The sequence below is a fragment of the Drosophila sulfurigaster genome, chromosome 3 (genome assembly GCF_023558435.1).
Source record: "Drosophila sulfurigaster albostrigata strain 15112-1811.04 chromosome 3, ASM2355843v2, whole genome shotgun sequence".
NCBI lineage: Eukaryota > Metazoa > Arthropoda > Insecta > Diptera > Drosophilidae > Drosophila > Drosophila sulfurigaster.
This window is the reverse complement of record NC_084883.1, coordinates 36168148-36185194: the sequence shown is the minus strand read 5'-3', so window position 1 is coordinate 36185194 and position 17047 is coordinate 36168148. Positions and strand designations below refer to the sequence as shown.

Sequence of the window (17047 nt, the reverse complement as noted above, 5' to 3'; positions counted from 1 at the left end):
TACAGTATTTCTTCCTCTTTTAGGAATTCTTAACATTTTGCTTCTTCATTATGCAGCAAGTGTTAATGTTAATGCCCTGTTATACTCAATATGCACTGTAGTAACTTTCGATATTATTGATTAAGAAAATGCGTTGTCGTCAAAGTCAAAAGTTTCGACTTTTTTCTCATAATGTAATTCATTATTATAATACCCATATTTAATTTAACGATAATGAGAGACGATATAATAATTCTTTTGCGAAAATAGAATAGACGACAAGAAATGTTTTTTGTTCGAAAATTACACCATCGCTAGCAATAATGTGACCAGATATCTTCATTTCGGAAGTGGTATATTTTACACTTATATTTCCATTGGTATTTTTGGGTAGTCAACTTGCGGCCGAAGTTGTCCCTAGAAAAATTATTAAGATAAACAGAAGTGTACACAAAAAATAGTGAAAATTCTGAAATTGTACTTCAAAGTACAAAAACAAATAGCAAGGCAGGTAAATGGGTTTAAGGCCGCCTCGTTTATCATCGATTTGTGTTTATTTTGATTGCTTATTGCAATAAGACATTCAATTCATACGTACATACGTACGCATGTGTACACATCGCATTGATAAGACAAAAAACGCAACAGCATGAAAACGAAGTAAACTAATTTTGTTATTTCTTGTGTTCACAGTATTTGCTCAAATAACTATATACTGCGTTCTTGGGCAGCATGAGCGCATCGAGTGAAGGCGGCTCTGGTGGTCCGGTGGGTGGAGGAGGCGCTAGTGGTACAGCTACGACAACGGCGCCTGGTAAGTGTATTTCTAGCGATATCTACTTAGTATATATGTTCACAATTGTACATATTTGTACATACATGTGTTGGCATTAGTATGTATACATAACATTTTTGGTGCTTTGCAATTGCACGTGTGTAGGTGTGTGTTTGTGTACGTGTTTTGTGTTAGTGTGAGCGCTTTCTTGTTAGTTCTCTTTTGTGCTCGCATACGCGCGCAGTGTTTGTTACACTTTTCTTTTGCGTCTCACATTCGTAGCATATGGCTGCGCCATATATATGCAAGTGCGTTAGTATGTGTGTGCGTACATGTCTGTATATGTCTGTTTTGTTGTTACTGTCGATTCGTTATAGTGTTGCCACCACCAATCAGTAGTAGTACTTTTCGGCGTTGCCACTAAACTCAATTCAAAAAGTGTTGCTCCATTGCTTGTTTTTTTTTATATATTTATTTTTGCACATACAGCAACACTAAAAGCCGTTAAGATTCGCACTCATCCAACAAACACAAAGCACTTGATAGCCCACAACACAGCAACAACAACAGCCAATATCAATGCCATGGCAATACCCACATATTCACAATTTCGTGGCGCCTTAAACAGATACTCATTACATCAATTGCCAACATCCTCCTCAGGGCATTCCACAGTGGCAGCCAAAATAACGCACGTTAAACCGGACGGCGGCGGTGGCATTTCCATAACGGGCACGCCCATCCTCAGCGGAGGAACAATTAAAGTGGCCACCGCCGGCAACACGGTGCAGACATCCCTCAGCGGCACACCCATCTCTCTGAACACGGGCCAGGCAACCACGGCCGCCTCGATTCGCGCAATTGGCGCTGGCGGCCAATCGACCCAAGTACGCGTCGTCATGCCCATGATTAAGCAGCTGGAGAACGTCACGGCAACTGGTCGCACCCAAATCACAGCCATACCAGCAACGCCAGCAGCACGCAGCGTATCCAATGCCTCGATTACAGTCACACGGCCAGTCACCCAAGCCACCTACTTGCCACGCGCCAGCGTCACCGCCACCCAGATGAGCGGCGTGGGTGTGACGGGTGCTCAGCGACTTGTGACACCATTGCGTGCGACATCCACAGCCAGCGTTAATCCGGCATCTGGGCCAACGGGACTCGGTAGCAGCGGCAGCTTTGTGCGCACCTCGCAACCATCGACGGTCATCTCGTCGGCGAGCAGCGCTGCCTGGATGCAGAGTCCTACCGCAGTGCAGTTGATTCGTGCCATTCATCAGCCCAGGCAACGCATCATCACCACCTCAACGGGCGCTAGCGTTTCCACCACAGCTACACCAGTCCAGGCAAACACAGGTGAGTCTCTCTCAGTTTAGCCATATTTTATACCCAATCTAATGCATCACTACTTCCCTTCTAGCTCTCTCCGTTTCGGCGGCTCAGTCTCTGCCACCGCAGCAAGCGGGTCCTTCAGGTGTGCCACAGGCTTATGTGGCCACTGTGCTGCCGCCGCGTCCGCATCAGGCGACGCTAGTTTATTCCTCAAATGTCTCAGCCGCCGGCTCGCCCACCACAAACCCGAATACTGGGCCGCAGTTCAATCCGCGCTTTGCCGTCGCTACCCCGCTGGGCGCTACAAATGCCGCTGGTGGCACCGCCACCACGCCCGGTGGCACCACAGTGACGCCACGCCAAGTACGTCCCATACTGGGCAAGAGTTTTCCGACAGCCAAGCTCAATACGACCAGCATTAGCATTCGCGCTCCCAGCATACCGCAGCTCAGCTCGAGCGTTGCTCCACCGACGCCTGTGAGCGTCTCTGGCGGCGTCACTGTGGCGGGACGCGGACCAGGAGGAGCTGGCACTGCTGCCAGCGTGGCACCAGTGGCTTTGACTGCTAATCTGCCCACCACACGCATCATTCAGCTGCAGCAGCCGGCAACGGGCGGCGGCCAGCAAATAATTGGCTCGACGGCACGCTTGGCGGGCAACGTTATGCTGCAGCCATTCCTCATGAGCACCACCCAAGCGGCTAAGATGGGTAAGCTTGTCATTCAATTAAGAAACTTAACTTTAGTTTGTTGAATTGTAAATGTTTTTTTATCGAACACACTCGACTGTAGCTTTCTTACTTGTTTCACTTAGTCAAGAGCTTCTTTCGTCAAGTCATTCAAAGCAAGTTGTATAATTCATTTAAAAAAGTTCAACATTTGTGTGCTCAGACGTGCATTTTGAAGTAATCCTATCTGAAATATATTTTGACTATTAAAAAGTCCGAAAATTAGGCCAATGAATTATCTTAAAAAAGGTTCATTAATCATTGAATAATTTATCTTCAAATATTATACGATTCGAAACTAGGCCGAAAAAAAACGTCTTTTACAATTAGTTTTAAAATTGAAATACAATAATGCAATTAGCAAACAATTTTGTTTGTCTCATACAACTTTTGCCTTGCACTTCTTTCCAGTAAATTGTCAATATGTAAACACTGCGTATGCTTGATATTTGAGGTTTCTGTTGACAGCTCATGCCAAACATATGTGAGTTTGTGCGTTTGCATAGAAACGTCAGCTAGTAATGAGTTTTTCTATTTTCATTGACTGACGTGCTGAAAAATTGCTTGCAAAACTTTATCTAAATTGACATTTTCCATTGATTTTCCTAGGTATTCGACCGCCGGTAACAATGACAGCCAAAGTGCAACCCTCGCTGACCATCACACAACTGAATCCAATTGGCAAACTCTCCACAGCAGGCGGCGCAGCTGGCGCCACAATGCAGCCACAGGGTGTGGCCAGTATTCAAGCGGTGCCCAGTGTTTCGGCCACCAGCGTAACAACAAGCTCGGTGCCGGCAACAACGGGTGCAACGGCAGCAGCGGGTGGAGCCACCGTGTTGCCGCTGACGCTGGGCGCACGTGGCGGACCGGCGAGCAACATCTTGACGGGCACACTGACGCCCATCAAGAATGCCAGCGGCATCACCGTGGGCAAAATGATGATACCACAAGCGGCAGGCGTGGATGCGTCAGGCAGCGGTGGCTTGCCACCCGGAACCACGCCCACCAACGTCTTTATACAGCAGCGTGGCGGCAACGCGGGTGCCGTGAGCGTCTCGGCGGCCACAGCCACCTCGGTGGCCACATCTGTGGCGGGCACATCGTTCCTGCCGCAAGGCAGTTCGGCTATCTACTACGAATCGATGCCCGCGTCGACGGGCGTGCTTTCGCTGACGACGACGACGGTGACGCAGAGCACACATACTCACGGACAACAGGCGCAGGCTCAGCTGGTGAGCAGCGGCGCCAGCGGCAGTTTGTCCGTCTCCTCGCTGCCATTTGCCAGTCACGCACAAGCCATTGGCTCCGCAGCTGGCGGCTCAACTGCCACTTTCACCGTGCTGCCGTCGTCGGCAGCCGGCGGTAGTCGCACCATTGGACATCAGCAGCTCATCATACCGGCGGGCGCGGCGCATGCGGGCGGTGCTCCGCCCCAGCACATGGTTATACCGCTGCACACGTCCGTCAAGGTGACAACGGGCGCGGCGCCCACAACAACGGGCGGTGGCGCCACCGTAAGTGCGCTGCCCATGCCCATCCCTGTGCCGGTGGCAGCCAATGCGCTGGTCTCCAATTTCATGCGCAAACGTGATGCTGAAGGATCGCCCATACGAGGCGTTAAGAATCTGGCTCCCACGCTGCTCTCGATGAGCAGCAATGCTAATGCAACAAACGCATCCACAGCCAGCGTGACAGCTGTGAATTTGGCTGGCGGCTCTGCCTTCAATCTGCAGCCCGTTTCTGTGGCGCCAGCACCACAAATTGCTGCGGCTGCGGCGTCGGCGGGAGCAACTGTCACCAGCTCGGCACTCACCGTGGAGGCGTTGGCCAAAAAGGAGCGCGAGCGAGTTAACTCTGCGATTGTAAGCGCTGCTGCAGCGGTTGCTTCGTCAGCATCGACAGCATCTGCTTCGACTACAGCGGGCAGCATTGTGAGCACACGCAATATGCGCGCTGAATCGCCGGCATCCTCGGATGGTTCCACCACAGTATCGGCCAATTCGTCACCCGGCGTGGATCAGCAGATACAGGACAGCAATTTGAGCATTAATCGCATTGGGGATGAAGCAACCAGCTCCACTGCAACGCACTTCAATCCCATCAATGAGGTGAGTTGCGAAATCGTGTTGATTAAACTAAAGAATAAATCGCTAATTGATAATCTCTGCCTCTTCAGATGTATGCAACTCATCAGTCAACGCTGCCGCCAAACATGTCGCACTCAACGCTGGTCGCACGTGTGGGCAGCGCCTTTGTGGATGTGTCGCAGCTGCAAGGTGCACATCATGTGGCCAGCTCTGGACAGTTGCCCCAAACGCGCATGAATGGCAACAGCTACGATGGCCTGGCGCGCAAGAAAGCACGGCGATCCACGTAAGCTATTTAGTAATAATTTATTGGTATACGTAATTGAATATTTGTATTTGCTTCACAGAAACGACAGTCAGCACTCGAATCAGAGCCAGGCTTCGTTGTCGTTGTCGCTGCCGCCGCCAACTGGGAGCGTGAGCAGTCACAGCAGCAGCACCACACAGGAAGCCACATCGCTATTCATTCAACAGCAGCAGCAACAACAGCAGCAGCAACAATTGCAACATCAGCCGCACAACAATGGTGGACTGCTGGTAACAGCAGCTGCAGCTGGAGGCAGCGTAGCAGTCACAACTAATGCCAGCTCGAATGCCGCAGATGTGAACAATCATCGTCTGGCGAGCAGCGCAACACCAGCCGTTGCTGGCAACAAGGAGAACGCCAATCCAGTTGACTTTGTGCTGCGACGTCCGCGCAATTGTGCGCTGCTTAATGTAAGCTTTTAAGCAGCTCAACAAAGTGAAGTTCAATTTATTAACAGTTTTCCTTTTTCTACGACAGACTTACAAGCCAACGCACAAGTTGGCCAACAATCATTTCCATCGCTATACGGATGTGAAGCCGCGCGAGGAGCGACGCGCCACAGTCATTGATCTGGCCAATCAACCCAATGTCCAAGGCAAAATTAGCGGCTGGAAGCTTTACCATCTGCGTTCACAAATGGAGGATTTGGTAGGTTTCAAAAAATTATATTTCGATTGAGTATAAGTAATAAGTCTTTTGCATTGTAGAATGATTCGGAAATGTTCAGTCTCGGTCAACTGGAGACCATGTTGAAGGAGCTCGAGAAGGACAAGGACAAGCATGGCGACATTGAGCGCGTCAGCGAGCTATTAAAGGTTAGTCTCTGCTCCAGTTGTAGATTTACTATAAATACTAATTTAATTTAAATGTTGCAGGGTAATATACAACGCAGCAAGATCATAACCGATGGCATCAACGAGGCGCAAAATCAATTGATGAAGATCTTTGACCACAAACCTCATGTGACTGACATTATCAATCGTTTGCAATCGAAACGCAACTTTAAGAAACGTGAAAAGCTATAAGAAAAAGCAAAAAGCCAAGACAATGTGAAAATGTAAAGCAAATGGAAGCAGACAACGACACGTTGAGCCTTTAGCTATATGGACTTCATGTATTTTATAGGGAATGTGTATATTTGCCTAATATATATTTAACTATGTATGTCATTAGCTTAAAGTTAGCATAATCACTTTTAACATTTGTAAGATACCAATTTACAAAAACAACAGACCCTAAACCATAAACAACAACAAATATGAAAAACCACAACACAACAATATGCAATATTTTTTCATGTTCTTAAGAGAAATTAAAATAAAATACAAGATTTTAAGATATACAAATTTGTGAATACGATTTATTGACCTCCCTTAATTGTACAAATGAATACAACGAAGGTTTGTTATAGATTAAAAATTTATTGCTACTGAAAGAGATGTTTACAGCTGATCTTCTACATGGGTGGAGGCGGCGGCACACCGTTGAACATAGGATGCATGGCTGGACGAGGTGGCCCAGGCATTGGAAAACCGGCTGGTGGTCCCAAGGCACGATGTAGATTCGGTGGTGGCGGCGGCAAGATCTTGGGTTCGAATTTAAATGCAAATTGCAAAAAGAATTGCTTGGTATCTCGATTCAAATGTGTCCAGAACTTGCCCTCTGTCTTGTCCACCTCGCGCGACGGCACTTTAAAGCCAATTGTCTCGTATGGTTCGGCCGCAAAAAGTAAGTACTGCCATTTACGATCTGGGGGCTCAATCTTTTGCTCGTAGGCGGACATAAAACGATGGCGCGGCACAACACCTTCGCTAATCTCGGGATAATCGATTTGGAAAAGCAGCGACTGCTGGCCATTGGAGAGTTCACGCTGTTTGGTTACCCGATAGCCGGGACGTCCGATTTTCACAAACTTCTTTGGCTCCACACGCGGTTTCTCCGGCGCTAGCAGTGATGAGGGTGCCTCCTTGGCTTCTTTGGCGGCACGGCGGGCCAAGTTCTCTTGATGCTTTTTGCCTTGGGTGTGGGCCAAGTAGCTGCCCTCGTTGTTGTGCAGCGTCAAACAGAGTTTGCATTCATAGGAACCGAGATGGTTCTTCATAAAATAAGGATCCTTGTTCAGATCGATGGTTTCAAGCGCCAGCTGTCGCAGTCGCTCCTTGCGCTCGCGATTGGACTCCGACCATGAGGCGACGCCACCGCTACCGGTTTTTCCACCGGCGCGATTTTGAAAATCCATATTTTTAGTTAATTTTTTATAAAATACACACCGAGCAAAACGTAAACGTTGTTTTAAGAAAAGAAAACAGTGTTGTCCAAATGTTGCAAAAAATCGATAAATATTCATCTACAATGAACCCCGATACTTTTTTCTCCGATAACCATTATTTATTAAGTTAACTGTTTACTATTTCCGGTATTTAATGAAAAATAAATAAAGTTATATTAATGTATTCATTAAATATGCGATTCTTCAATGAAAACTGGAAATTCGGATTTTTTGCATAATAATAGCTTGCCAGTGTTGCTCTGAGTACTTCATATTCAACAATCAATCGATAGACATCGATGCATCGACCTATCGAGCTGCACATGCTTCAGTCATTTGTATTTCTTGCAAAAAATGGTTAAAAAATTTAAAACTCTTCATGATCACAAAATAAGCGTGTATGAGAAAAACAAGTGGTTTTCAAAAAGTGTACAATTTTAAAATTTCGTTGTGATTGAAAAAGTGTCGTTAAGCAAATATAAAAAAATACTTAAGTACGCATGTAAATTGTGAAAATTATTAACATTTAGCTGCGTAATTGTTGCTGACTACAAGTTGAACCAACCAATTGAAATGGATAAAGATAGTTTTAAAGTACCGCACGGAGTGGTCAATTCAAACCACGCTAGAAACGACCAACCAAAAGACAACAGCAACAATATTGCGATGCCCTCGCAGTCGCCGTCGTCGTCAACGCAGGCGTCGCCTTCGACACAGCCTAAAAGAATTATCAATAAAATTCCATTGGATTTCACAAAATTAAAACAGGCTGGCTTAGACAGAAAGCTGGCGGAAGCATTGAGCAAACAACAAAATTTGTCAGCGGTAAAGAAAATTGCATCAGCAACAACAACGTTGTCGCCGTCGCCAAGCTCTGCTTCCGCCACTGCCGCTGCCTCTGCTACAACACCAACAGCGACGGCGACAGCATCCTCAATACAAAAGCAAAAGCAACGTGATCGCCCTCCTGGTAATTTTATTAAATTATTAATTTTGTAATTACATTTAAAAACAATTCTTGAAATTTTTTAAAAATGTACCTAAAAAAATATGTATTTATGTTGCTATTTTGGCAATTGAATTTAGGAAATAGTTTGTGGCGGTGCTCGTTGAGTTCGCACACATTTTTGATGGTTAAGAATAAACTCACCCTGGGTTTGATTTTGACATCATCGTTCTTAAATATATGCGAAACTTTTTTTTGTTTGTTGGAAAGTTTTAAAGCGTAGGAATTTATTTTTTAAATTACATAAGATTTTATGTGGGATCTGTATAAAAAATATATTTTTTTAAATTTCATAGTATTCATTTATTATTCTTAATGATTTGAAAAAACACTTTTTTTTAATTATTTTTGGATAAAAAAAAATTTTCAATAAAATTAATATTTAATAATACGCTAAATGACTTTATATGGCGTATTATATTTTTTTTTGGACTCCAATATCGTGTAATAGTTACAAGAGTCACCCTCGACACAATTTTCTGACTCCTTTCGATGGTGTAGCATGATAATGTGCGGGGTGTGATGTTACGACAAAACAGCGGTCTAGAGTTCAATTCACAGTAGAGGTTAGGTTTTAAGTTATGAAAATAAATTATTTGCGACACTTAAAAATTTTAGTTTTTTAATTGCCTCTTTTTAATTTAATTTAGTAGATTTATAAAAATTAAAATTTTTGAAAATAAAATAAATTAACAATTTTTATATGATTTTAGCTGTTTTGCCTACTAGAAAGAAGCAAACGTCGAATTTAGTTGCTGTGGACGAACAATCGTTGCAGATAAAAGCGATGATTAAGAATAAAATTCTTAATAAGATGACTAAAAATCATGAAGCAAACGCAACAACAACAACAACAACCACGACAACGACACCAGCAACTCCGGAAGTTAACACGAACGCAGCAAGGAGTTTTACTTCGCCTATCGCAAAAGCGGATGTGACAGCGCGTCCTAAGCTGCTGCTCAACTTGGTTAATCAATTGCCCAAGCATCGGGCAATGTGCGGAGGCAGTCGACAGGCACGTCAACAGCCAACACCAACCACATCTCAACCAATGACATCGTTATCACCGTCACCATCCACACCACAGCCTAAACAACAACAGCCAGTTTCTCCGCCAGTTCCAACTTCGAAGCCATTGATTGTGCTGGAGAACAAAGTGTTGGCGCCCAACGAAAAAATCGATCTCAATGATCTGCGACTGTCCAAAGGAGCGCCTATTGCGCTGCCACCAAAGGTCGTGAATGCCCCGGAACCGGAGAGTGTCAAGAGTGCGCCGCGAATTTTGCAATTGCCTGGCTCGGGTGCCAAGAAGGTCATCTTGAATGCCCATAAGCTGAAAATGTCGCGTGAGCAAATCTCTCAATTGGCCAAGCAGATTAGCAAACAGGCGGAACAACATCCAGTTGCCAAGCTCAAAGCAGATGCACCTCCACTTTCTCAAAGCATTCCACAAGACATCCCTGCAACGACAGAGCAACAGACGTCGCTGATATCGCCAGTCGTCGAAGAAACTGAAGATAAGAGGAGGACTAGGCCATCGTTAAATGCGCAATCCTCTTCATCAGATGCAGCTCCAATTTCAAGCATTATTCAAGACATCCCTGCACCCTTAGAACTGCATACATCGTTGATATCACCAGTCGGTGAAGAAACTCCAGCTAAGAGGAAAGATAAACCCTCATTAGATCCACCACCTATGCCATCACCATCACTCTCCGCCGTGGATTTTATTGCACAGCTAAAGGCAAGCAACACCATCAACTACATGGATCTATCAGCCGAGGAGATGAGCATGAATGCTTTGTTTATGGGTTGCGAAACTCCCACTTCTTCAGCAACTCCAGAACCATCGTTTGTAAAAGCTCTGAAGTCACCATTTATACCAACGCCTGATTCAACTCCTGAACCAAGTTCAACACCCACATTTCCATCAACTTCTGCATCAATTCTTGAAACGATTCCCGCACCTAGTTCTCCTGTTCTTTCATCCTCTTCTGCCACGATTTCTGAGGCATGCAATGCCGAGGATGAACTGCCGATTGGCAAGATTTTGCAAATGGATGACATGGATATTCTGCATGCAACAATGAATGTGAATGATAATGAACCGAATGTATTGTGCATTAGTCCAAATGCAATTAAACTGCAAACAAGTCTGTTGATTGCAGAGCCACTTATGGAGACAGATACCACAGTCTTAGAAAGCCAGAGCAGTTTGTCAACTACTTCAACAGAGGTGGTAACAACGCCTCAAGAGGAGCCCAAGAAGGTGGAGGAAATGCCAACAACTCCAGTTGAGAATAAAGAGGAAAAACCAACGAATACGCGGCTGCCTTTTAGATCCAAAAAGGGCAAAATAAATTTGGTGCAGCGTAATAAAAAAGCTAGTGTTGCAAAAATTACCAATATTAAACAAACTGTAAAAAAGGTTGAGGAGGAGACTGCTCCAGCCAACGGAACAGAAATGGAGATTAATGTTAATTTTCCGGAGAAAATGGAAGAGGAGGAACAAATTATAGGAAAACATAATAACAACATATTCGAAGAAGAAAATGAAGAAATTGCGCATAAGAAAAGAAAAACTAATATTCAAAATGCTAATGAAAGCGAAGTAATTGTTAAAAATAATATTGAAAAAGCTAATGAAAGCGAAGTAATTGTAAATAATGTAGTTAAAGTTAATGAGAAGAAAATTACAGAAGTTGTAGAGGACCAAAGAGTAGAAAACACCAAAATTAATACTGAAACAACTTCTGAAACCAGAGGAAACGAAGAAGTTGAGCCTAACGAAAAATTGGCACAGAACGAAATAAATCAAGTTAATTTAAATTCAACTATGGAAAGTAAGGAAGGTGCAGAGAAAACAAATGCAGAATGTTTAGAAAAAGCAGGGGAAAAGGAGGCGAATACAACGCTGATCTCACCAAAGAAGGAGCTTAATAATTCTGCTGAAACGACCGAAGAAACGCCTTTAAATGTCAACAGGGAAAAGAATCTATCGCAGCTATATCATCCACCCAAAATGCCAAAGTCTAAGCAAAAGATAAACAACACTGATGTCAACAAAAGCGAGGAAAACCCAACATCATCCTTGTCTCTTATGGAGGTGCTTTCACAAGAGGAACCACAGCCCCAGGGAGAACCGCAGTTGCCATTTCGTCAAGAAGCCATAAATTCAGCAAGCGTCGAAAAAGCGCCAACGGAAACCAAGGGTATTCAAAATTTGTTGAAACACTTGGCAGCCGAAAATGTTGTACCTCTAAATAAAGAGAGTAAGGATAACAAGGAGACCAAGTCTGAGGAGCCGGCCAAAGCGCCCAGAAAGAAGCTGTTGAAAACAAGACCCGTGTTGAATGCGAAAAGAGCATCCAAGGTTGTGCCATCAAAGACAGAAGCGTTGCGAAAGAGAGCTTTGCTAGTGGAAAATAAAACGAATGGAGCGCATCGAACATCAAGTACGAGCGATGATGAGAATATCATGTTTCATGGTTTCGATGGCACTAGTAAAAGTGTGTCGAGTTTAAGGAATACTGGAACGGATATTAGTGACGATGCCACGCCCGATTACGATGAGACGGAGGAGGATCCGCAGCCAGAGTGCGAATCGGTGTCCAAGAGACCAAGGATTGACCCGGCACCAGCCGAGAAGCAGCTTGAGGCAATCCCCGAGCAGATTGACAAGGAAAAGGCTGAAGAAATCCCAGAGCAGATCGACAAGAAGGTGAGCCAAACCTCTGAGCAGCTTGGTAGCGAAAATGTTGAATCAATATCAGAACAGATCGAAGATGATGAGAGACAAAAGACCACAGAGACGCTTAATAGAGATACGACTGAAATTATAACAGAGCACATTGATAAGGACAAGGACGAAACAAGCATAGAGCAAAATGATGAGATCAAACAAAAAGTATTTGACGAGCAAAACCACAAAGATTCAGAGGAGATGAATAACTCGGAAGCTACAGCAATTTCCGAGCCCATCGACAAGGAAGAGATTGAAGTAATTCAAGAACCAATAGAGGGCAGAAAGCTTAAAGCAAAACGAAACCATCCAGTCAACAAGAAAAAACTGAAGGATACACAAGAGATTGCTAAGGCAGAAGTTGAAGCAGTTCTCGATTCAATCGAAGCAATTACAGAGCCGATCGACGAGAATAAGCCTAAAAAAGAACCAAAGCCGACCAAGAGGAAATCTAAGAAATCTATTAAAGATCAATTGAAGAATGAAGCGATAGAAACAATCACCCAGCCCCTTGATCAATCTCAACCAATTTCAGAGGAACAAGTCCCTAAGCCGATAGATAAAGAAGTGCCGCAAGCAATCCCAGAGCTTAACGAACTTCAACCAATCTCAGAACCAAATATCCCTAAGCTGAAAATTGTTGCAAAGCAGAATAATAAGAGAAAGCAGAAGAAAACAGAGAAGAAAGACGATCAAACTCTGGAAATAAACAATCAGGTTCAACAAATCCCAGAGGCAGAAAAATCTGAAGGCAGTCTTGATAAACACGATAAGGAAGAGCCCAAAGCAAGCGAAGCACCAGAAGTAATCTCAGAACCAGAAAAAAGCAAGCGGAAAGTAAGCCGAAAGTCGAAGGAAAAAGAAAAACTTGAAGAGGAAAAACCAAGCACTTCAGGTGAGAAGCAAACAGAGCTAGCTGAGACCCTAGTAGTCGAGCAAGTAGTCGCGAAAAACAGAGGCCGTCGGCGATCAAAAGTGCCAGAGTCTAGCCAAATGGAATGTGTACAAAATAAGACTCAAGTAATAGAAGCTGCAGCGCCTGCCACAAGAAAGCGCAAGCGGCAGAGTCAAGATGTTAGAAAGTCGACAGATTCCACGGAAGATGCAACAAAAGCTGAAGTAGAAGATGTGCCACTGGCAAAGCGAGCACGCAGAGGACGCCCAGCAAGAGTCACGCCAGTATCGACGAACGCTGAGCTTCCAACTCCTACCGGACGTGGCCGTAAAAGCAAAACAGTTGCAGCAGAAGCTACAACTGAGGGTCACACAGAATCCAAGCCGGATATTATGTCTTCCACACCCATTAAAGCAGAGACAACGAAGCGAAATCGTCGTTCAAACATCGCTACACCTGCAGTTTCTACAGATACGGAAAACGGGGAATCTGATTGCACAGCTATTCTTTCAGTTACGTCAGTCACCTCCACACCGGAATGTGCACCTAAGAAACGGGGTCGTAGGCCAAAGTTGTTTGACATTTCAGCGCTTAACCAAACTCCAAAGACTGAGGGAATAGCACAAAATGATGCCGAAGGGCTAACGTTCAAATTCGAAGGTCCAGATTACTGGCCAAAATCAGTGGACATTAATTTGCGTCTCTTTCTCATACGCAACCGCGAGCAGCTCGAGACCGACGAAGATCTACGACAGGATGGTCGTGGTGAGGGACCAGTACAGTGTGGACTGTGCTTTGTGCGTTGTGAGAAGGACCAATGGAAGACTCATCTCTCCGAACACTATGGCGTTGGTTGGCCCATTGACGCTAAGCCATATGTGAGTAATAATTTGCTGTTGATATTTGTGCGAATATACAAATGAATGTAATTCTATTTTACAGTACGTCACGCGGAGTCTTATGCTGGCTCCGATGATGAGCCATGCCAAGAGTGGACATCGGCTAACTTGTCGCCTCTGTGGTCGAACGTTGGCTTCTGGTCTGGGCATGTTGTTGCATCTGGAGGGCTGTGGCGCCGTACAGCAACGTGTTCAATGCGATATCTGTAATAATTTCTACGCCGCATCGTTCATCACAACCCATATTCGCCATTGCCAAATTCGTCAGGTAAAGACGGAAGCAGAAGCTACCACGGATGCAACAACAGCTGATGAGAGCACTACGGTATTCAGTAACGCGGGTCGTGCAAAGCGCAAGTCAACCATAAAGTAAGTACAAAGCAAATAATTATATTTTATAATTCTCTGTAATTAAGTGAATAATCATAATTATTTATAATCAGAGCTGAAACAAAGCTGCAGAAAATGGCAGCGCAACTGGGAGATGAACAAAAGCGACAGAAGGGAGCTGATTTTGAAAACGATTCCTCGGATTACGATATGAACGTCGATAAGGAATCATCGGAAGAATATGAATCTGAAGGTGTAGACTCCAATGAGGAAGATGATCAAGCTAATTCAAAAGGGGAAGATTACGTAAAAGGCAAGAAATCCCGCGACGGTGGATCAGCTGCAAATTCCTCACGCATTTGTGAGTCAAATAATTTACGCAAATTTAATGGATTTACTTAAAATATAATAAATATTGCAGCTGATGATAATATCCTGAAGTCGAAAGGCGATTTAGCTGTGCGATGGAAATATTTGTAAGTCAAATAATCAAGTATTCCAAAAATTATGTTTTTATCAATTAATTGATCTCTCTTTAATTAGCATTGCCAAAAACTATTCCAACAATCCGCTGTATGCCAGTTTATTGCCCTATTATGAACAACTGTCTCATGCCGAGGCCATCAAACTGCTGCCCTCCAGGGAGTCGTCATCAATGCGCTATGCCTACGGTCATAAGGTTCATGACTGGCTGCGACTAGCGCCCTTGGAGGCTTTTAATAAGGAAGGCAAGTGTAATATTGAAGCACTTAATCAACACTTCATTTAATTAATTCTATTTCTCATTGCAGATGAATTTGTTTGTCATTTGGGCAAGCCTATTAAAAAGCTCGCCTGGGTTCCCTTGCCCCCGTCCGTTGAAACGCAATATTTGTTGTGCTCTCAGCGTCCAAAGATGCTTAGCTTTACGCGACAGTTTAAGGACAAACAGCAGGATGATCTTCTGTTGTTGATGGAGTGCAAAGTCACTGCGAGTGACAAACGGAAAGAATGGCCTCTGCAAATTCGTCTTCACTATGGCATACGTGTTCAGGAAACAGTAAACAGCTTCGAATTTATGCCCAGTGGTGGTTACGATGAGTCCACCAATCGATTGGGTCTTTTAGCCGTGGGCAGTTCAGCAGGTGTGGTCATTTATGCGCTGCCGTTGCTGTTGACTAAGAGTAAGACTGTTCGTCAGGATGAAAGTCCAGTAATTGTATTGGAGCCAGGCATCACATTAAGCCTTGATATAAATAATCCTGTGCGGGATCCTTGTAGCATAATATCCTGGTCTCAAGTATGTCAAAATAATGTTTAAAGCTTTGTCAAACTTATTGACTTAATTTTCTTTAATTTGTAGGCATCTGGCCATAAGCTGCTGGTGACTGGATATGCTAGCGGAAACATTGCCTTCTGGAATATGGACGATGTGGACGGTCTCAATTGCATTGAGCAGAATAATCAACGGCACTTGCTGCCAGCACACTACTTTTATTTCGGTGAACGCACCATACAAAGTAAGTATAAATAATAATAAGCTTGTTATTTACTATTGGCTTATTCATCAATTTATTTTTAACACTCTTTAGACTTGGAACTGCATTATGATACAAAAGGCGCACGCTGGCTGGCTGTTGGCACCGCTGTGCGTAAATACTGCGTCTATGACATTGCCAATTGGTCTCATCCCTTGGCAATACTTGGCGATATGATAATCAACTTGTTTCTGGGCAGCATGACCTGGTCTCCCTTGTGGACTTCCTTAATCATTGGCTGCTCTCAGTTGACCAGAGTTCGTAAGTGTTTCTATCGTTGATCCAAGCTGCCAAAATTTCTAATAATAATTTTATTGTGCTTAGAATTTCCCCGTTTGATATCTATAAATCCTTTGGAGATGATTATCTCTCGGCAGAAGACACTGGATGTGATGATGAACACCATTCGCGATATGCATTTCAACTACGATCAAGATATGGTCGCATCGATCTCGGACAACGGAGATCTTGTTTTTATCCAAGCTAATGAGTTTTCATCGGACGCTGCCTTAAGAAAACGAAAAAAGAAAAATCCTTTCATCGCCTGTGAGGCGAACTTTCTGGGTGAAGATGAGGAGCCAAAGCACGTAAGCCCGGAAATATTTCAAAGAGATTATGGTCTTCTCCTTAGACCAATCAGATGTGGAGTGGAAAGGGACAAGGCTTCCAGTTACCAAGACCCGAAGCGAGAGCCCAGTTTTAGTATGCGAAATATGATTCGATCTAATTCGGTGCGTTGGAATTGGAATAGTTCGGCTACAAACTGGGTAGCTGTCGGAGCTGAGCATGGACTGTTGCGGATCGTAAGATACAAAACGGACAATTAAGTCTAGGTCGTTAAAATTAATATTGAGATTTTTGTTTACACTAATTAAGATTGTTGATGGCTTTCTAAGATTATATAAAAATTGATTTGAATACAATGAAATAATTTATTACAACTCGTTATATAATACAAATAAGAAAAATTGTAAATATAAAATATACTATGTATTTAAATTAGTATAAAAAGTATATGGAATATATTTTTAAAATACAAAATATTTATTACCTTTATACAAATAAAATTTGAACACAAAAACACAGTGCTCTATTCTATTTCATTCAATTGAATTTGTGGCATATATTTCAAAACTTACCTTACTTGAATAATGTTTTCGATCATGCTAGCTC

At 43.8% G+C, this 17047-nt stretch overlaps 3 protein-coding genes across 6 annotated transcripts; 2 read left to right on the top strand and 1 right to left on the bottom strand.

Annotated features, from left to right (window-relative positions):
* Nucleotides 1–353: 353 nt before the first annotated feature.
* LOC133841566 (pneumococcal serine-rich repeat protein) lies at nt 354–6822 on the top strand. 4 transcript variants are annotated; one of them, XM_062274139.1, is made up of 10 exons: nt 354–486; nt 673–793; nt 1244–2113; nt 2178–2798; nt 3426–4927; nt 4996–5192; nt 5254–5623; nt 5691–5861; nt 5921–6028; nt 6089–6822. In XM_062274139.1, exons 2-10 carry the CDS (start codon nt 712–714, stop codon nt 6236–6238), a joined length of 4071 nt encoding a protein of 1356 aa, XP_062130123.1. In that variant the 5' UTR covers nt 354–486; nt 673–711; the 3' UTR covers nt 6239–6822. The 4 variants fall into 4 exon arrangements, with proteins under 4 accessions (XP_062130123.1, XP_062130125.1, XP_062130126.1 ...); XM_062274141.1 differs by having other exon boundaries at nt 355–486; nt 1418–2113; XM_062274142.1 differs by having other exon boundaries at nt 365–490; nt 1418–2113.
* Nucleotides 6544–7538, bottom strand: LOC133841573 (splicing factor 3A subunit 2). The gene has a single exon (XM_062274155.1). The coding sequence runs from the start codon at nt 7450–7452 to the stop codon at nt 6670–6672; it is 783 nt and encodes a 260-aa protein (XP_062130139.1). The 5' UTR covers nt 7453–7538; the 3' UTR covers nt 6544–6669.
* Nucleotides 7539–7790: 252 nt separating this feature from the next.
* Nucleotides 7791–16928, top strand: LOC133841565 (uncharacterized). The gene is made up of 10 exons (XM_062274138.1): nt 7791–8452; nt 9202–14006; nt 14071–14396; nt 14471–14718; nt 14779–14833; nt 14901–15085; nt 15149–15636; nt 15700–15856; nt 15929–16135; nt 16199–16928. The coding sequence occupies exons 1-10, from the start codon at nt 8056–8058 to the stop codon at nt 16699–16701; spliced, it is 7371 nt and encodes a 2456-aa protein (XP_062130122.1). The 5' UTR covers nt 7791–8055; the 3' UTR covers nt 16702–16928.
* Nucleotides 16929–17047: the final 119 nt, after the last annotated feature.

Bases quoted from the DNA above. Each gene is read 5' to 3' on its own strand.
- LOC133841566 (XM_062274139.1), top strand. From the start codon at position 712: ATGAGCGCATCGAGTGAAGGCGGCTCTGGTGGTCCGGTGGGTGGAGGA. The intron at 4,928-4,995 runs GTGAGTTGCGAA...CTGCCTCTTCAG, and splicing joins ACTTCAATCCCATCAATGAG to ATGTATGCAACTCATCAGTC. The intron at 5,624-5,690 runs GTAAGCTTTTAA...TTTCTACGACAG, and splicing joins GCAATTGTGCGCTGCTTAAT to ACTTACAAGCCAACGCACAA.
- LOC133841565 (XM_062274138.1), top strand. From the start codon at position 8,056: ATGGATAAAGATAGTTTTAAAGTACCGCACGGAGTGGTCAATTCAAAC. The intron at 8,453-9,201 runs GTAATTTTATTA...ATATGATTTTAG, and splicing joins GCAACGTGATCGCCCTCCTG to CTGTTTTGCCTACTAGAAAG. The intron at 14,007-14,070 runs GTGAGTAATAAT...TCTATTTTACAG, and splicing joins CCATTGACGCTAAGCCATAT to TACGTCACGCGGAGTCTTAT.
- LOC133841573 (XM_062274155.1), bottom strand. From the start codon at position 7,452: ATGGATTTTCAAAATCGCGCCGGTGGAAAAACCGGTAGCGGTGGCGTC.